Below are 21770 nucleotides of genomic sequence, written 5' to 3'. Positions count from 1 at the left end.
GCTATCAATGTCGATGGTGAACAGAAAGGCTTTTGACGGAACAGCCATGGGGCGTATTATGTCAAGGAAATGATAGGTGTCTTTGACGTAGCTTGGGTGGCGGGTGGAAAGGGGGGAGAGGAAATGGTCGATATATTGCGCCACATTGTAAGTGGCACTGTTACAGTCTGAAACTATTGGTCGACCGGGAGGAACTTCGGAGGGAACTGTCCAGTTCTGGGGTTGTTTATGAATTTTGGGGAGGAGGTAGAAATAGACGGGGATTATTGGGACCTGATAAAAAATCGCGTTGTTTAGCTGAGATGTATTTTTTAGTGTAAAGGGTTTGGATTATATGTCGTATCTGTAACTGTGTGTTGTGTTGTATTGTGGATGGGATGGATTTGTAATGGAGAGGGTTGGATAGTTGGCGGTTAGCTTCAAGGAGATATTGTTGGCGGTCCATGATGACTACCTTGGATCCTTTATCTGCTGGTTTTATTATAATGTTTGGGTTTTTAATGAGTTGTTGTAGAGCTGAGCGTTCGGCTTTCGAGAGATTGTCTGGGACATTTGGTGGGGGCCGGTATGTGTTCATTGTATTATGGTCGGAGTGGATGATGGAATGTATTTGGGGATGGATTTGTAGACCGGTGGGCTCCCAGCTGGACGGTAATGTGAAGCGTTGTGTGTTTTGTTGTTGTTTACCGTGAAAATGGTCAATGATTTTAATGCGTCTGTGGTAGTGATGTAGGTCTCTCCGAAGTTCCTCCCAGTCGTAGCGCAAGGGGCATGGGATGAAGGATAAACCTTTTTCGAGTAGTTGTATTTGGGCTGGGGACAACTGAAGCATGGAGGAAAGGTTAAGTACGTTAGATTCTGAGTTGAGTTGAGCTAGGACACGTTGTGCTAATGGAGGTTTTGTTAGGGAGGGGAGTGGGAGAGAACGGGGGAGAGAGGAGTGTGTGGAGTTGTGGTGTTTTTGGATGTCGGCGATTAGGAAGGGATTGAGGGCAGGGGTGTGCAGGGCCGGTGTAGGGTTCAGGTAGGGGATAAACTCAGTTGTTTGCACCAGTGTGCGAATATGGCGGCCGCTGTGGTTGGGGTCCAATGAATATTGTCCGTGTCGGTAATAAAAATGTCATGGGGTATTTCTATGAGGAATGGTAGGTGGGTGGCAATGGTGTTATTGATGAGTTTGGGGTTCTGCTGTTGGGTGGGTGTAAGATTGGTAGAGAAGTTAAGGATGGGGAAATAGATGTCTGAATTGGGGAAGGTGGTGCGGGCTGTTCTATAGAGTGCCTTCAACTGTTTGATCGACGTTTGTTTGGGGTCCTGATCTTTGTTGTTAAGACCCACTGACAGCACCAGGATCTTGGTGGAGGGGCTGGGGAGGGTTCGCAAATTTTAAGGAAGTGGTAAAAATTGGCGCCGGGATAGCTGCCCAGTTGAATGTCTGGGTTATTGTGTGCTGGGACACGGTTAATGTTTGAATCTCCCAGGATAACTACAGGTTTGCGGGGCCTGAAGAACCAGTCCACTAGCTTTCTATGTGGGCGGGTGATGTGTATGTATGTTGGCCTGAAGGTCCTATTGGGGGGAGGTGTGTGGCGTGAAAGAGATGAACGGGGGGACGGGGTTGGTAGGCGGGCAGTGGGTGTGGGGGGTTGTATTAGAGAAAAGTTTTGTGGGTCGGTGCAGTTGGCGTCAGGATCCACGGAAAGTGGATAATGGGAGGGCTCAGAGTAGGTGCTCTGATCGGCCATCATGGCCTTGAGAGTCCCTCTCATCATGGTTTTTGTGCCCTGAGTTTGGTTTTGGTTATTGTTTTCATGAGTTGGATTCTTAAAAAAGGAGCTCCTTTCAGAATCCTCCAGTGGTGCCCTGACGCCAGTCGCCTCGACCCCCGACCCAGGTTTCTCTGCTACGGAGGAAGTAGAGGAGATAAGGTCATGCGTGTGTACAACAACATTAGACTTTGTGTGTATAGTGTTGAGTGAAACTGATTCAAAGTCAACTGAATTTGGCTTAGGTACCTGGGGTGAGGGCTGGTGTCGCCAGGGCTGGGGATGCCTCCGTTAAAGGAGCACGGACTTTCTTATCTGAGGTCTGAATGACGACCTGGGGGTAGATTGGGAACAGAGGGGGTGAACCTCCTATTCCCGGTGCAGAGGTAGGGGAGGGCTCAGAGGGGGTACAGGGCTCTCCTCGGTCGTGGCTGGTGTCCCCGATGGTTGGGTTCTCTGGCGGTTGGGGTTGGATGCTGGGAGAAGGACCGGTCTGTGGTGGGATGGGGGGGGTCGGCAGCCTCCTGCGAGGTGTCGGGACCGGGGTGGAAGGGGCCTCAGGGGTGGACGTGGGGGCGGGAGTGGGTGAAGTCTGTGAGGAGGGTTAGGGTTAGGATTGGGTTAGGGTTGGGGTTCAAGGGTCAAATGTAGACCTATAAAGCACTGGCCTACCGACAGGGTTGCCCAAACTGTAATTGAAAGTAAAAGGACTGGATATTATGAACTGTGTGGATAGTGTGGTGGAGAGGGCAAGTGCCTGTCACGCAGGGGAGCTGAGTTCGATCCCCACCAGGAGCAGTTGCTCCTTTAAGTTAGGGTAATATAGGAGCCAGGATCAATTTCATAATGTGCCAACCAGATATGTTTAGCTCGGTTGGATAGGCCCAGCTCCTTCACCCAGGGGCCCAGGTTCAAATCCCAGCGGAGCAGCCCCCAGCGGTTTAGCGGTTTAGCGGTTTAGGGGTTAGGGTTATCGATCATTTCCTAGGCCCCCTCTCCACCCAGCACCCCAGCTACATTAAGGACACTTACCATTTCATTCAAATGATCCGACCCATGGCTGTCCCTGCTCAATCCCAGCTCTTTACTATTGACATTGACAACCTCTACACCAATATCGACACAGAATTAGGTTTACACACATTACGCACAATCTTCAACAGAAACCCAGACCCTCACCGTCCCAATTCACAACTCCTAGAACTAATAAAACTCTGTCTCACTAATAATGACTTTCTATTTAATAACCAATACTATTTACAAACACATGGGACAGCCATGGGTCAGAGATTTGCCCCATCATACGTTAATCCCTACATGAGCGAGTGGGAACGAGAAGCCCTCAACAAATGCCCCTTAAAGCCCACACTCTACCTGAGATATCTGGATGACATTTTCGGAATTTGGCCCCATGACCCATCTACATTCATAGACTTCATCGACATTCTTAATAATCATCACCTGGCCATTACCGTCAAATACACAATAAGTCCCACACATGTCAACTTTCTAGATACCACAGTCTTCTTCAGCCAAACCAACACTTTACACAAAGCACTACAGACCAAAGTTTATTTCAAACCCACGGACGCACATGCACTACTCCATAAATCAAGCTACCATCCTAAGCACACTTTTAAAGGCATCATCAAATCACAACTCATCCGCTTTTTCCGTATCTGCTCAAACTTTACAGACTTTCACCAAGCCACCAATACCCTCTTTCATAGTTTACGCCCCAGAGGCTATTCAAAACGATTCCTCCGCTACATAAAATCCACTACCCTGGCCTCTCTCGTTCCCACTCGCTTTCCCCTCCCCTCCCCCTCTCCACCCGAGGTCCCAGGACCTGAGCCGCCTCCTCAGCCCACTCATCCCCCTCCTATTTCCCCCCACCTGAACCCCTTACCTGATCCTTCACCTTATCCTAACCAACTCCAATTCCCCACTCCTAACCCCAACATTTTCCCTTACCCTAACCAGGGTTCGAATCCTTTTCCTCCCCCTAGTCCTAACCCCAACCTCTCTCCTAATCCTAACCACCCCCCCCCCCACCCCCAACCCTAACCCCCCACCCACACTTCCTATCAATCCTAACCACCCCCCTCCCCCCACCCCTAACCCCAACCCCCTACCTATATTTCCCCTCTTTTTTTTCCCACGCCCCTCCTTCATGATAACCAATTGAACCTCGTCACTTATTTTCCCTCCAATTTCAAAACCTCCCCAAACAATGGCATACATCCAGCCCTTTCCCAGAGTCGCAATTGGCTGGAATTGGCCTCAGGGATGGACCGATCGTTCCTCTTTCTGAATCTACATATACACCTAGCTGTCCATTCAGGCCTACTCTACCTCTGATGAAGCAATATCCCTTGCGAAATGTCAGGTCGTTTTTTAACCTCTCCTGAACTCACTTGTTCTTTTAAACCTACACCTGTAGAGGCCTTTTATCAGCTTTTATTGGTTTTTTTTTTACGTAATTCTATTTTTTACTATTACAAGACTCGATTTTAACTGTCGGTGGGGGACCTACTCTGCTGGTCCCCCCACCCTGCCATCCTCCTCGACCCCTGCCTGATCCCCACTGGGAAGCGTCTTTTTTTTCTCTTTTTTTTCTTCTCCTTCAGACCAGACGCCATCACCCTCACGGCATCATGGGACACGGGTTCACCGCCGAACCACGGACGGAGTATCGAGCCCCACCTGGATCCAGGACGCAGGTGGGCCACCCCCACTGTAATAGTTTAAAATCCTGTCTATTTTCCTTCCTTTTAATTCAGAACTAGGTGTTCGGGACAGGCTAAACTATGCCCACACATCACACACACACACACATTCATACACTCCCCGTCCCCTTATGTCCCTTATCACCAACACACGGACACACACACGCAGCTACCCGGTTCACACACACATGCCACAGACACCCTGTTCCAGTTCATTCATACACGCATTCATCTCAAGCCTCCCTGCCTATTGTTTCCCAGCCTCCCTCGCCTGAGACCCGCCAAATTTGCAAATCCTATTTTAAGCTTATTCAGGCGGTTCATCATAAACAGATTATTGATAATGCCATCTCCAAAAACCATTTTCCCCCTGGCATGATGCGGCAGGTTTCCCGCTTAACAGATTTTATTAAACCTGCTGCACCATCCCCAGAAACCCGAGACAAGGTGGCGGTGAACACGACGAGATGGATGGAAAACAATATGGAAATCCTTCAAGAACATTACTCTCATACCATAACCTCCCTTACTGGCACCCCGCAGAAATCACAGGCCCTCCACATAGCTACTGGCTGGGCCCGCAAACGCTATGGCCCCAAGCTTTCTACAACCACTCTTCACACGGTGCAACAATTGTTGGGTTTCCCCTTATCAGCTCCCTCTTATCTCATCCCCCCTCAGCCGGCTGCCTGGCCCATACCCCCTCCATCCACATCCACCACACATACGGCTTCATTAGCGCCCATTTTGGAAACTCCTGAAGACACTGATTTCCCTATTTTACCCTCTGCACAGGTCCCCCATAAACTTTCACTAGGCCTATATTTGGGCCCCCGCAGCTCCCTCTCTGAGGAGATTGCACGTCATTCAGCCTCCATGCAGCCCTCTCTTCCTCTGGACCCCCTCACCACTACACATCCCTCAGATGATAAAAAATCCCCCCTGCAGACTCCATCTGCCCCCACCCCCATGTCCATCCCTGGGGCCCCTTCCACCCCGGTCCCGACGCCTCGCAAGAGGCTTCCAATTGCCCCCCCCGAAGGCCCTCCCTGTCCCACCACAGACTTCTGTCTCTCCTAGCATCCACCCACGGCCGCCGGGGCAACCATCTACTGGAGACAATATTGCCAACCAAGGAGGGCCCCGCACCCCCTCAGGTCCGATGGTTTGCTCTGTGAGGTATGTGTGCACCTGACCATCTGCTGATGTGGTACTCACGGACGGGGCCACTGACTGACTCTCCTCTAGGATGCTGCTACTTGCTTGCCTTCCTCACAGGCTCTGCTGCCTCTGGCTCTGCACTGGCAGCTCTGCTGTCCTCCATCTTTGCAACCTCCTGGATCAGGTGTTCCTTGGCAAGCTGCAGGTTGGCTGCATTTGTGAATAATCTGAAAATAGATAAATGAAACAATTAGGCCTATGCACACACAAAAAAAAAACCAAGACACCACATAGCACAACAACAGCTCAGGCAGGCCTTACATCTGCTTAAATAAAAAAAAAATCATCTAACCATTAACTAGTCCCCACTCTGCATGTCTTTGGACTGTGGGAGGAAGCCGGAGTGCCTGGAGAGATCCCACGCTGACACAGGGAGAACATGCAAAGTCCGCACAGAGGGGCTCCCACGCCTGGGATCGAACCGGCAACCCTTTTGCTGTGAGGTGAGAGTGCTAACCACCACACCACCGTGCCACCCTGAAAAAGGCATGAATATAATAAATACTACTACATACTAATCAGCAAAACAGCTCTCCACAGCCTCTAGGAGAGTAGATGGGTGATTTAACTGGTTTATTTAGAACAATATTTAAAAAATTTAGTAAAATACTTTGCTTACGAGTAAAATAAAAAGTAGCCTACATTATTTTATTTGAATATAAAGGGGAAATAACCTGTTATGCCTGGGATTACGTCCACTGCAGTTGAAGTCTCATTGCTCACATCCCTGGTCAGCTCCTTGAACAGAGTCAGTACTTCAGCTGTCTTCTCCATCAGGGTCCACTGGTTGTCTGTCAGGGAGACAGCGTTGACAACATGATTGAGCTAACTGGAGTAGTTTAATGCCGTATCCGACAATGGGAGACATTTAACAGATGACGTCCTGACAGTTTTGCTGCTACTGCGGCCACTGGTGCTTTCTAGACATCGTGATTTCCCAAAACTGAATAAATACCACACATCGCAACACAAAACTGCTTTGCTAGCTCAATCATGTTGTAACTAAGACATCCGCTGGAAAAAAATATTTTTTTCACGGACCGTTTAAGAGTTAATGAGTCATTACAGACACTGCTAACGGGGCTAAGAACTGACGGTTGTTAGCTTAGCTTAGGTTGTTAATCCCTCCGAAGGGACACTAACAACTCAAAGTACACGTCAAATAAAATTTCTCCAAACACGTTCCTTGTTATTTTAGGTAGTTATTATCACGCTAATGTATGTTCAAGTGTCCATTTCCCCCGATAAGTTGGTTTTAATTCGTTATTTGATTCTATAAACAGTCTGACCATCTCGAACTTTTATTTTGGTACTTCCGGTGACCGGCAGTGTGAATTTGCATATTAGCTAAATATTTAGTTTCACCCAAAACATTTAGATTTAACATTTAGATTTAGATTTAGATTTAATATTTAGATTTAACATTTATATTTATATTTAGCATTTAGATTTAACATTTAATATTTAGATTTAGATTTAATATTTAGATTTAGATTTAGCATTTAGATTTAGATTTAATATTTAGATTTAACATTTAGATTTAGATTTAGATTTAATATTTAGATTTAACATTTAGGTGCCACATTTAATATTTAGATTTAACTATTTAATATATTTCTAAGTTAACAAATATTGCTGTAAATGTGGTAAAAGGTGACGTTAAAAAAATCACAATACTTTTTTAAACATTGTTTGAAGCTAAATGTGGCAAAATGTTGATGTTATTTTCAGCGTGAGACACTTTACAAACGGCACCCCATACTTCTCGGGGCAAATGTGTTTTGCTATTTTCGTGACACAGGCTTTAATAAACTCGTCTTCTGTAGGTTTTGCCAAAGGTTTGCCATGTTTAATGTTACGACCCGGCTCAAGTGGCCATAACAAAAGGGACACAACATGATGAACAGTTAAAAGATATTTTATTGGCAGCAAATCAAACCAAATTAGCAAATAACTAAATAAGAGCAACATATAGATTGTAAATGTCAGTGATATCAGTACTATGTGTGAGTATTGAATAATGGGTGTGTGAGAGTGTGTATGTGTAAGAGTGCATGAAAGCAAAGAAACTAAAACATCACCAAACCAGACCAGAGTGGTTGCCTGTGAGAAGCAGAGAGTGAGTGAATGAGTGAGCACAGCTTTTATCACCTTGAGTGCACCAGGCCCAGGTGCACTGAGTTGCAATCAAGTCAGCATGGGAGAGACAGGCCTGACAAACTCTCACAGCAGACACACCCCTAGATGACACAGGGATCATCACATTTAGCAGTCAACATTGCCACTTTATAGCTTGCTTTGGTGATGTTTTCATTTGACTTATGGGCCCTCGTAAAGAACCGCTGCTGTGTGGCTGAGCTGTCCTGGAGTTGCTTCACTTTTTCAGCACGGTCACTCTTTGATAGCTTGTCATATGTATTAGCATGTTTTGTCTCATAGTGGCTCTTCACATTATATTCCTTAAACAAGGCAACAGTCTCATAGCAAATTAGGCAGACACCGTTATTTCGTTTTTCAGTGAAAAAATATTGTAATTTCCACCTTTCCTGGAAGCGGTGGCCTTCATTATCAACTTTCCTTTTTCTACATTCTGTAGCCATGACAGTTGAAGGATCAGAGCAAATTTCATACGGCCAGACAGTTAATCGGCAGCGTACACCATGAATTTGTGTGCTGTATTCATTGTTTGTGCTGGTGGGCCAAAAATAACACATTGTTAGACAAAACACGTGGGCTAGTTTAAACACACCTGGTGGTATCACAGAGACAATACTGGGAGAACGTAATACTGCCTTAAACTGTGAACTTGCTCTAATGTTACAAGAAAATATGCTCACTAAACTGGTATCATATACTCGTCTCTGTACTTGTTTTATTAAATCTTAGTGCGGCGTTTGACACAATTGACCATCAAATTCTGCTACAGAGACTGGAACACTTAATTGGCCTAAAAGGTTCTGCACTAAGCTGGTTTAAATCTTATTTATCTGATCGTTTTCAGTTTGTCCACATTCATAATGAATCATCCTTACGTACTAAAGTTTGTTTTGGAGTTCCGCAAGGTTCTGTGCTCGGACCAATCCTATTTATTTTATATATGCTTCCTTTAGGCAACATCATTAGAAATCACTCTATAAATTTCCATTGTTATGCGGATGATACACAGTTGTATTTATCGATGAAGCCAGAAGAAAGTAATCAATTAACTAAACTTCATAATTGCCTTAAAGACATAAAAACCTGGATGAGCACCAATTTCCTGATGTTAAATTCAGACAAAACTGAAATTATTGTTCTTGGCCCCAAACAACTCAGAGACATAGTTTCTCTAGATGGCATTGCTCTGGCCTCTACCACTACCGTAAAAAAACGGAGTAACATTTGATCAAGATTTGTCTTTTAATTCTCATTTAAAACAAACCTCATGGACTGCATTTTTTCATCTGCATAATATTACGAAAATTAGGCCTATCCTGACCCAAAAAGATGCAGAAAAATTGGTCCACACTTTTTTTTTTACTTTTTTTTTACCTCAAGGCTGGATTACTGTATAACTCTCTATTATCAGGTAGCCCTAGTAAGTCCTTAAAAACTCTCCAGCTAATTCAGAATGCAGCAGCACGTGTACTAACAGGAACTAAGAAACGAGATCACATTTCTCCTTATTTCGTATCCTATTACTGCATCTTGCTAACTCGGCCATTCTGGATGTCACTAACTCGGCTTCTTCTCCGGAGCCTTTGTGCTCCACTGTCTCTCAGATTAACTCATATCGCAGCGGTGCCTGGATAGCGTGATGTGTGTGGTTGTGCTGCTGCCATGGTCCTGCCAGATGCTTCCTGCTGCTGCTGCCATCATTAGTCATTAGTCATACTTCTACTGTTATTATACACATGTGATTATTATCACACATGTATACTGCCAGATATTAATATATACTTTCAACATATTGTACCGCAGTAGCCAGAACTATAACTATAATATTATTACTTTCATTAATGTTGTTGTAAGCTACTGTCATTACTGTCTGTCCTGTATCTCTCTCTCTCTCTCTCTCTCTCTCTCTCTCTCTCTGTGTCTTTCTTTCTGTCTCATTGAATTTCATCAATTTATTATGCTGATCTGTTCTGTACGACATCTATTGCATGTCTTTCCCTCCTCAGTTGCTCTTCCTGAGGTTTCTAGCATTTTTTTTTCCCGCCGTTAAAGATTTTTTTTTGGGGAGTTTTTCCTTATCCACTGTGAGGGTCCAAAGGACAGAGGGATGTTGTATGCTGTAAAGCCCTGTGAGGCAATAAAATTGATTGACTGAATTGATATACTTAGCATGTGCTTGTAATTGTAATTTTACTCAACTGAGCCCAGTGTTAAATAACAATAAGTCCCACATAAATAAAGGTTCAAAGCAAATTCAAATAGATAGATAGATAGATAGATAGATAGATAGATAGATAGATAGATATTATGCATTATTCTTTTATTAGATTATTTTCAAGGAGCATGTGGAGCCAGCGGCTTTGTCAACATTTTCTTGCACAAATCACCTGCCCTGATGTGTTCGCGTCCACCATTTTAGGTCTTTGGTAGTGTGACTTCCACAAGGTCTCACACACACAAATGAAAAAAAAAAAATCATGTTGCTTATTTTGTAGCCCCTCTACAGACTGATAGACTGCCTGGGGCTGCAGGCCATTTACACTGCAGGGAGTGTTATAAATGACATGTGTGACTGATTTGTTAAAATACCTGCTCCAGCCAGCAGGGGCACTGCTGAGTATGCACTCACATACCTTCAGGTCCCCTCTTGGCAAAAATTCAGTCAGCAGGGGACTTAAAAAATGTCCACCGTTAGCTGTGGAATCCCCTGTATGTGAAAGTGTAACAGCATGGAGGTCCACTGTTAGATAGGTTTATAAGTGTGTGCGCGTGCACACACACACACACACACACACACACACACACACACACACACACACAGAGGGGAGGAGGAGTCATGGGAAACATGGAGAGCACAGGGAAACTCCTGTCATAATGTCTGGTAAAAACTATTTCTCTCTGCAAATATGTAGGCCTAACATTGTGTCCTATCATAAATCTATGGCTCTAAATTAAATGTGTATTCATGTAACATCATGTAAACAAACCACTGTACTGGTCAGTTGTGTGCAAATCTAAACAAACCACATAGGTTAGCTGTGGTTTCTAGATCATATTTAAAACATAACCAAGATGGGTGAGTATTTGGTATCTTGTTGTTTTCAAAACAGAACATACATGCTATATATGATGACATTTAGTGGAAATGACATACAATATAGCCAACAGCAACTAGGTTGTTATTATTGGTGGTCATGACCAAAAACTTTCAGCTCTGGTTTACGGGTTGGGTTCAGATGATTGAGACATATCTTTACAGGTGCGGTTCAGGTCACTGATGAAGATATTGTCTCGTGTGGTGTAAGAATGTCAATGTAACAAGTCTCACTCGGTTTCAGTCTTGCATGAAAAAATAGCTGCCATTTACGTACTTTGCTGTGCCATTCGTACTGCCAATGCAAACACACACACGTAAAGCTCAGCAACCCTGACGTAAAACGTCGTAATGTCATAAAACAGAATAGTGTCTTACTCACACATAACCCCCACCCCCCTTTCAAAACCCAACACAGCCGAGTAACAGTAGAACAGTCTCTCACAGAACAGTCTCTCACAGAACAGGAGGAGACGTTGATAGCTTATGTATGAAACGTAGTAACAAAGTCTTTGAAGTGTGAAGGGTGGGCCCAGTCCCACTGTGGCCTGCCTTCCGCCACCATGGGATGAGGCCCTATGCGGCTGGTGGCTGCAGCGGATACCCGGGTGGTCTAACGGCCCTTGGCAATACGGGTCTCGGGGGTCTCAAAACCTTTCCGTCCATATTCGCCACACCAGCAGCTGGTAGCAGTGTAGGCGTGGGCGTGGCTGGCCCCGAAAGAACAGGTACTTTGCGCAGTTGGCTGGCCTGCCAGCGGGAGCCATCACTCAGCATGAATGTGGCCGGCCCTAGCTGAAGTGTCACCTGAAGGGGCTGAGACCAGAAAGATGCCATCTTGTTGCATCGCTGGGGCCTACGGGCCCAAACCCAGTCCAACACCTGGATAGTGGTGGTCTTGACTCTGTGTTTCTTATCAAAACGTTGTTTCATCTCCCGCTGCTTTTCCCTCACCGCTGAGTGTTTCAGGTGCCACTGCATCTCGGGGCTTGAGTCTGCCCAGTGGCAAGTCCATCTCACGGCCCAACATGAGGGATGCCAGAGAAGTCTGCGTTGTTGCATGCTGGCTCACTCCTTAGTGTAAGAGTGTTTGATTGAGCGCAGTCTGAAATGTGCAGCCCTGGAACAGATGTGCTCAGATTCCATTTTTCAGGCTTTGGTTGAAACGTTCAACCCCCCCGTTGGCCTGGAGGTAAAAGTATGCTGTGCAGATGTGCTTAATCCCTTTCCCACTGAGAAAGTCCGAGAATTGTGCTGCCACAAACTGGGGTCCATTATCTGTGATGATAGTGAGTGGCAAGCCCCATCGTGCAAACAGGCCATCCAAGATGTCAATAATGACTTGAGTTGTGACTGTACCTGCTGGGGTCACCTCAGGCCATTTTGAGTGAAGGTCGTATGCCACCACTAGTCAGTGTTGGTGGTGCGGGACCCCTCGGCCGTGGATTTCACCACAGATGTCAAGCTGTAGATGCTCCCACGGGCGGGACGGCCACAGGACAGGCTGCAGGGGTGTCGCAGCCAGTAGCCCGCATTTCCCACTGAGGAGGCATGGCTCACAGTCTTTGATCATGGTCTCAATGTCGCGGTTGATACCTGGCCACCACACCAGGTCGCGGCATGACCCTGACTATCCCCAAGTGACCCTCGTGTGCCATTGCCATGATACGCACACGTAGGGTACGTAGGGACCACAGTGCAGAGGCCCCTGGAGACACAGAGTCACCCCAATATGAGAGTTCGTGTTGCACCCTAACAAATGGGGCACCTGTGGAGGCCATCCAGTCTGTATGTAGGTGTGCAGGGTAGACAGCAGTGGGTCCTGTTCTGATTCCCGCCAGAGCTCCTCCAATGACACCACTGTTTGCAAGGGCCCGTGCAACAGCTGGATGATCTCGAGCTCTTCCTCGAAGGTGGCAGGAGAAACGGTTGGAGTGGGGGTGTCGATCAACCGAGAGAGGAGGTCTGCAACCATGTTGCCACTACCTGGAGTGAACTTGAGCTGGTAGTCATACTGCCTGAGCCGCTCCCCCCACCTGTGCAGACGGAGGGGCCTGTGGCCGCTGCCCAAGACGGACAGCAGAGCAGTGTGGGCCTGGTGGTCTGTACGGAGGGTGAACTGGCGGCTGTACAGTTAAAGGCGCCACCTCTCGCACACCCAGACACAAGCTAGTGCTTCACGTTTGCTGATTGAATACCTCTGCTCAGTGGGGTTCAGGGCCCTGGAGGCAAAGGCGACCGGCCGCTAGGGTTGGGTCGGTTCTCGGTAATACCAATTCGGTTCGGTACTCCGTCTTGGACCTTTTTTTTTTTTTTTTTTTTTTTTTTTTTTGAGACCGACCGGACCACATACGTCATTTTACGGTGGAACGTATGTGGAGCGGACTCCACGGAGGTCCGCCCGGGCTAAAAGCGGACGTCCACAAGCCCTGTCTGCACAAAGCTCAGATTTTACGACCACGTGGACTCCACTCTGCGCACCAGTGCGCACACAAAAGACTGCTCGGCATGTATTTTTCACATCATGGGGATTTTTCACCGACATTTTTACAGGAAACTACAACGCGGAAGTGCACTCGACTATGGAAGCCCGAATGACTGCGGACACTCCTCGCGGAGTCCGCTCCACTTACATTACGCCCGAGTCTGTGAGCATCTGTGTCTGCCTCTTCGCCAAGCGCACAGCGAGCAGGAGAGAGGAGGGTGGGGCAGGGACTGAGCTAGGGGGTGCGAGTGCGCATGCACCTCTACTGTAGCCTGGAGTTTGTTTAACAGTGACGGGGAGTCGATATTGGCAGACAATTTAGTCTTGAAGAAACCAAAGAATGCGCCAATATGGCAACACTTTGGCTGTGAGCCAGATGAAGGAGGCAACCCTTGTTTGCACTGAATGAGTAAGCTAAACCTGCAAATTTATTTTTAAGGAATAAAAGAAACAACGTGTTACTGTCACTCTGTTGTCCTATGGTCGTTTTTTATTTTAAATGAGTCAACTGCGCCTCCAAGTGGCGAAAATCCGGTATTACCGACTTGATGCGGATTTTCACAAAAACCGGACCTGTTCCTTCAGGGCCAGTTTTTTTTTTCCTCATACCGACCCAACCCTACTGGCCGCTCGACACTGTTCTGTGTCTGCGACAGGACAGCCCCCATCGCTCCAGCTGAGGCATCACAGGTGACAAGGGTGGGGCTGGACGTGTCAAAATGGGCCAACATGGGGGGTGTGGTGAGCTGAGCCTTTAGTGAGCTGAAAGCCTCTGAGCAAGCTGCAGTCCAATTCCACGACTCCTCCTTTTTGAGGAGGTGGCGAAGGGGAGAGAATGGTCTGAGAATAATGGGGCAGAAACCGGAGGTAGTACGCCGTCAGGCCCAGAAACGAGGCTACCTGGGAAGCTGAGGTGGGCGCAGGGATACGATGTATGGGATCAACGTTTGACAGGAGAGGTGTGATGCCCTTAGCTGACAGGTGAAACCCCACAAAGTCAGTGGTGGCAGCGGCAAAGGAGCATTTCTCGCCGTTCAGGGTCAGATTGTTCTTCTGGTGGGCCGCAAACACCCTGTTGAGCCACTCATCGTGAGTTTGCTTGTCTGGGACATGGACCACGATGTCATCCAAGTACACAGTGACCCCAGGGATACCAGCAAGGATTGTGGTCATAACCTTTTGGAAACAGCTGGGGGCGGAGTTAAGCCCAAATGGCAACTGGATGTACCGGAACACCCCGGCATGTGTGACGAAAGCTGTCAGGTCCCTGCTGGCTGGGTGAAGGGGCACCTGAAGATAGTCCTGCCGCAGGTCGAGCTTTGTGAAGACCATGGAGCCGTAGAAGAGAGTGGTCAGCTCCTCTGAGGTAGGTAAGGGATACCGATCTGGAACAATGGCCTTGTTGACACGCTGTAGATCCACACAGGGTCTCAGCCCCCCTGTTTTTTTCTTTGCTATTACAAGGTTTGAAATCCAGGGGGCAGCGTTGACTGGCTCGATAATGCCTGCCTCCAACAGCATCTTCAGCTCCTTTGTGACCTCATCCCTCAACGTGAATTGAATCCGGCGCAAGGGCTGTATGACCGGGGGCACCTTTGTGTTCACGAGGGGCCTGTGTGTAAAAGCTGTGAGGCAGCCCAGTCCATCAAACATAGCTGGCCATATCTGCTCCCAGGTGGAGGTGACTTGATGAATGGGTGAGCTGCTGTTGTCACGCAATGAGAACCCTAAGGCTGTAAACAGGTCAAAACCCAGGAGGTTGGCACCCTGCTTCAAAATGTGAAACGGAAATGCAGGAATGTGCTTGGATCCATATTGCACCTGTATCTGGAAGACGCCCAAAATCCCAATCCTTGAGCTGACGTATCCGAGCAGTGGCAGGTGTGCAAAAAACTTGTTGTGAGTGCCGAGATAGAGGAGAGACGCAGCCGCCCCTGTGCCCACCAGCAAGAGAAGGCTCACATCTCCGAGCTGCACTGTTCATGTCTTAAAAGTCACATGGTTAATAGAAACAGTTCTGATCTCTGCAGTCACTGTGAGATGACGAGGGTCTGGGCTGTGATGAGTGGGCAGCAGGAGCAGATCTACAAACTTTGGCAAAATGGTTGGCCTTTAAACAGTTCCTGCATATTAGTCCTCGGGCTGGGCAGTTTGGAGCCTGTGTCTTATGCGAGCTGGATCCACAGTTACTGCAAGTCACATAATTACGGCTGTTTCCCTGCCTGTGGTTTTGCTACACTGGAAAAACACTCATCTGAGTCGTGGCTGTTTTGACCCTCTTGACTTTCCATAGGTTGGAGCTGTCATGTGATAGAGCCCATGTGGATGGGGGCGGGGCGAGAGCTGTCAATCAACACGGTGGAGCACTGACCCTCCGTACCGAGACAATCCAGACCACGGTACCGGCAGGTTGCCGGGGACAGACAAAAACAGCGCCGGTGGAGGTACGGAAACTCAGCCATCTTCGTTGCCAAATGTTATATTCTTGTGTGGTGTAAGAATAACGAGTCTCACTCGGCTTCAGTCTTGCATGAAAAAATACCTGCCGTTTACTTCGCTGTGCCATTCGTACTGCCAACGCAAACACACACACGTAAAGCCAAAGATACTGGATTACTACAAGATGGCCCACCTACAATATACTCCCATTGTATGAAATGGTATACATTTCCGGTCTCCTAAGTAGGCGTTGTCCCCCGTACCCCAATCAAAGACGATGGAGAACCGCCAATCAAAGACGAGTATCCCCAACCTCACTTCTGTCAACATGTGTGTACCCTTACTGGCCGTAAGCTAAATGAATAAATGGTCCGTGAAAAAAATATTTTATGTCTTAGTTACAAGATGATTGAGCTAATTGGAGTAGTTTCATGTCGCATCCGACAACTGGAGGCTTTTAACAGATGACGTCCTGATGTTAGCTTTGCTGCTGCTGTTAGCTGTCCCTGTCAGCTGCAGCCACTGATGCCTTCTAGACATTGTGATTTCCCAAAACTGAATAAATACCACACATAGCAACACAAAACTGTTTTGCTAGCTCAATCATGTTGTAACTAAGATATCCGCTGGAAAAAATATTTTTTTAATCCAGTATCTTTGGTGAAACTGCACTGATTTCAGCACCAGAGAGGAGATATCTGTTGCCAGACCTCGCGAGAGTGTGTTGTTGAGACAGAGACAGGTCTTGAACAAAGTAAATTTTCTCCTGATTTGTCCATCTGAAATTTGCCATTTTGGTGTCGGAATGTTCTGAAGATATGTGGCTTGTGATAAATGGGTCCAATATTTGCTTCCATGACTATGGGGCCAAAGAATCGGCCATAATCTGTAATCACGTTCATTTCTCCCACTGAAGTCAATGGACTCAGGACCTGCTGTTAGTCTCCTAAAGGGGCATGGTGGTCGCAAACCCCACGTGACACTGATACAGGAAACTGACTTGCAGTGGACCGTCTTGGTTTATCCACCGTCTTTGGTAAAGCTCAACAACACTGACGTAAAACGTCGTAATGTCATAAAACAGAATAGTGTCTTACTCATACATAACAGATATGTTTACAGGTTGGGTGTGACAGATTGGCTCCCATAACAGGATGTGTTGCTTTGGGATTTCTTGTTCCAAAGTGCAGGTGTGTGACAATATTGGTTAAATTTGAGGCATTTCAGGGTGTTCACACTGATGTCAGATATGGGTCACTTCAAACATGGATGTGAACAGTCAGGGCAGAGAAATGGGATCTGGTTTAATAATCACAATTCAGTATTAAGCCCTGTAACATGAACCTAGCTTTAGAGAATCTCACACCTTTTGACCATAAACCTGGAGTGTTCCTGAGTAATCATTTATAAGATTTTTTCTTACCATTATATAAACTAATTAACATAGAGATGGACCTTCATATCATCTCATTGGTGTATTTATTTTTCTGTATTTATATGGATAAATATAGTGTCCTGGGACAGGAATTTTGTATTGTATATTTGGGCTATGTCTTACTGGATATTTGCCATCAACTTGGAAAAAATATGCACTCCTCCAGCACAGCTGTGAACTATAATATATTCATATTGTTATAAGATGTTTTAAACACTGTGTCACCTTGAGGAAGGTCAGTGTGACCAAGATATTGACGCTTCTTAGGGATTTCAATGTGGAGGTGGTAAGTGTGTGTGGGAATTTATGTTTTATTTGAAATTTGATCTTTGGGGATCAGATTTCCTGCATCTCAAAGGAGACAAAGCAAGTGGTGTGTGTGATGCCTTTTACTCATTCTTTCATATGCCATCATACTTATGACTGGGGACAGCCCTCCATTCCGAAACCTCGCCGTTCCGAACCACCCCCACTCCGAAACCCCCTGACTCCAAAACTGATTTTCAAGTTCATATCGAGTTTCTTGCATCAAACGCTGCCGCCCGCTCTCCGGCCGCATTCGCACAATTCTGAAATTCGTACAAAAGCTTGAAATGAATGTTCAACTCATTGCTTTTTATTGAAAATATGTCACTGTCTTCATTTATTATGTATAATTTCGCTAGCAGCACATTTAAAAGGAAACACTTGTCAAGTCTTTTTACGCGTGCTGTCCGTGGTGCTGAAATCCCCACTCCCAGCCGCACTCCTGGCCGTACTCCCGGCCGCACTCCTGGCCATACTCCTGGCCGCACTTGCACACTCTGGTCAGACAGACTACTGATAATCTGGCTTCTGGTCGGAGTAAATATATTAAATGCATTTATAAAACGGAAAGCTGAAATCAGTCAATCTGATTGTTTCTTAACTGTGATATAATGAGCATACACCCATGGCTACAATTTTAAAGCCTTATCACAGCATATCACCAGCTAGAAGCAACAATGTAGGCCTATCCATGACAACAATAAGACGAGTGGAGCTATAGTTGCGGGGGGAGGCTGGTCGGAGCGGATCTGTGATTGAGTGTGCGGCTGATTGGAGGCACCTGTTGTCCCCAGTATTCGGTATAGCGGGGCCTTTAGAAAAAATGGGAAATCCCGCCATAACAAAGAATGGAGGTCTATTTTTGGAAAGGCGGGGTTTCGGAAAGGCGGGGTGTAACCCCTATGAATGTGTATCATATGTCACAGATTTCCCCTGATGCATTCAGCTGTTACACTGATATAAATTAAGTTAACTACATGATAGTCATATAGATAATAATTGTAATTATTATGACTACTTTCAATCTTGTTTGGTTTTTATCTCTATTTCTATCCTTGTTGAATCTGTTAACTCACTATGCAGTGTTTTTGCATCAATAAAATAAGCAAAAATAATAAATGAACAATTCATATTTAGTGTTATAATATGGCTTCATATGGAATGTTAGGTAAATGGTCATGACATTAGTAGGATAAAACCCCACATTTATCCTTTACATCATAAGTGTGCCTTTTGCTGGCATCATGTTTATGTGATCCTACCTCTTAATTGTTAGTGATCTTCCACACTTATGAGTTTTTAGAGATTATTAATTATTACAACCAGTGGGTCAGTTAATACAAATCAGACAGTACATTAAAATACTTTCTTGTTCTGAATAGTTTTGATGTAAGCATCATTTCATTTAAGGAGGACATCATTATGGGATCATGTCATGCATGGAAAGACCACAACTTCATTTGTGAAGTGCATTAACTTGATTATATAATCTGGCGAGACTGTCACAGCCAGAAAAAAACCCAAAACTACTCTTTATTACAAATATATATTGTCAAGTTCTACAATAATTTTGTGCTATACTGTATCATGTGTTTAATGCATATTGTGTAAATCTGTTGTAATAATTCCAACTATCCTCAACAATTTCACATCCATATCTAAGTTGATTTAACTTATTGTGATATTTTTTTCATTTGAAATGAGTACATGGAGAGGAGACAATAATCTTAATTGTGCAAGCCTTTATTTTTTGCATGTAATTGTAGACAAATGTATAATCCAATTCAGCTTGCTTGACATGAATTTAAAGTTTAGAGTTTTGAGCTAGAAAAATCACCTTGAAGTACTTTTCCTGAAATGATCATTTTAAAAGCTGTCCTGAACCAGCTGTAAAAGAAAGCATAAATAAAAGGGTTGAGCATTGAGTTTGATAGTGTAATCCAGTTGAGTGTTTCAAATACAGGAATTGGCACTGAACCATTACTAAAAGAAAGAAATGTCATACAAAAAAAGAAAGGAGTCCAACATAAGAGAAACACTCCCAGAACTATAGCCAGAGTTTTTGTGGCCTTTCTCTCCATCTTACTGACAGTTGCTACAGACTTTGTGCTCTGACAGGTTGTGTTCTGGATGCTGTTTGCCTGCCTTTGTGCTACAAGGAAAATCCTCAGATAGAGACTAAGCATTACAATGACTGGGATATAAAAAGAGAAAATACATGCCAGAATGGTTGATAATACAGCATCAATTAAACAACTTTGTCCACATTTCCCTCGATAAAAACTTGCAACCATGATGCCAATCCCAACTAAAGCAGCAATGCCCCAACTCACCAGGATCATAATCCCAATAACACGATTATTTATCTTTGTTTTGTAAGAGAGAGGCTGGCATATTGCATAATATCTGTCAATAGAAATACAGCATAAGTGCAAAATTGAAGCTGTGCTAAGTGTAACATCAATGCTTCCTCGTACTTTACAAAATAAAGCTGCATGATAACGACACGAGGTTACAGTGAATGCCATGCTGAAAGGACAAGCTAAACCTCCTACAAGCAGGTCAGCCACAGCCAGAGAGAGGATGAGGTAGTTTGTAGGGATGTGAAGCTGTTTGAAGTAAATAACGGAGATTATAACAAGAAGGTTTCCACATATTGTGCCAACAGACAATGAGCCAAGGAAAATATATAATAATACACATATTATGGACGGATTGCTTGTAAAAACGTAAGTTGTATTGTCTAATTCATAGCAGGGATGCACGTCATGAACAGTGTAAGTCCCGTTGATAGTCACATCTGGTCTCATGCTTCTAGAATCCTGTAATTCAATTTTCCATATTTAAGCAATTGCATTTACAACATCTTCTAAACACTTGCATGTCTGTTTCAGCATGTGTAACTACAACATCAATGTTTGTAAGAAACAGAAATGTTAAGTTCAAATAACAAAAGTTTTTTAATTTTCATACCATAGGCCTTCAGTTAGCTGACACATTGGTGTTGGTGTGTCTCCGCATACACTGTGTCACTGCACAGAACCTTTAAACTTGATAATTATATAAACATCTGCAATGTAATTACCATAATTATTACAAAGGTATCTTGTCCAATCATATGGGATGCTTGTATATGATATGAATAATAATACACTAATCATATGTGTGTGCTTCAGTCTGATTTAACAATTTCAAATTACAATGTTTTAAGAATTTCTTTATTCAGATTTTTTTATGAAAATAAGTCCAGGATACAATGACAAAATTGACACAATTTAGACAACTCCCACCCCAAAATATCTCAAAATTAGAGAACAAATAAATAAATAAAGAACAGGAGTGAAAGCCGTCATATAAGCTACATTAGAGTATGCAGTGCATTGTAATATTAGATGTTTTAAGTACATTCATTGTGCACACTATAGAGTGTCTGCCCTCAGGCAGATGTTTCTGGACACTGAAGGCAAAAACAAACAGGCTAAGGAACAGCTTCTTTGCCAGAGCCATCACTGAAATGAACTCTGCACTGAAGTAATGAAAATGTGGGTTGTGTGCGCCATAGACTGAGATTTCCTCTGAGTGTCACTATTTATTCATTGTTTTTATTGTGCTTTTTTTTTATTATTTATTGTATTTTTGCATATTGTTTTTTTTTATAGTCTGGGGCACTTTGAAAGTTTGCACTTTAAATTTCATTGTACAAAGTATTGTACAATGACAATAAAGCTATTCGATTCTAGTAACATCACACCATCCGTCCATTCAATCCACTTTTATCTGCTTATCTAGTATGAGTCACTAGGACAGCAAGCTAAGCAAGGTATTCCAGACATCCCTCTCCCCAGCTACATTTTCCAGCTCCTTCTGGGGGATACCAAGGCCTTCACAGGCAAGATGAGTCAAGAAATCCTTCCAATATGTTCTGGGTATACCTCCGGGACTCTGACAAGTTGGATGAGCCCGGAAAACCTCTAGCAGGAGGTGTCCAGTAGGCATCCTGATCAGATGCCCCAACCACCACAAGTGGCCCGTTCAACTTGAAGGTTCAGCTTCAAGATACCTCTAGATGTGTGAGGTCCTCACCCTATGTCTAAGGCTGAACTCAGCCACCATATGGAGGAAAACCACTTCAGCTGCT

General features: G+C 45.0%; 1 protein-coding gene across 1 annotated transcript; it reads right to left on the bottom strand.

Annotated features, from left to right (window-relative positions):
• Window positions 1-19443: 19443 nt before the first annotated feature.
• On the bottom strand, window positions 19444-20442 carry LOC125896806 (trace amine-associated receptor 1-like). The gene has a single exon (XM_049589678.1). It carries the CDS (start codon window positions 20440-20442, stop codon window positions 19444-19446), a length of 999 nt encoding a protein of 332 aa, XP_049445635.1.
• Window positions 20443-21770: the final 1328 nt, after the last annotated feature.

Source organism: Epinephelus fuscoguttatus, linkage group LG11, assembly GCF_011397635.1.
Source record: "Epinephelus fuscoguttatus linkage group LG11, E.fuscoguttatus.final_Chr_v1".
Taxonomy (NCBI): domain Eukaryota; kingdom Metazoa; phylum Chordata; class Actinopteri; order Perciformes; family Serranidae; genus Epinephelus; species Epinephelus fuscoguttatus.
Note: the sequence above shows the minus strand (reverse complement) of the source record. Positions and strands in the feature narration are given on the sequence as shown.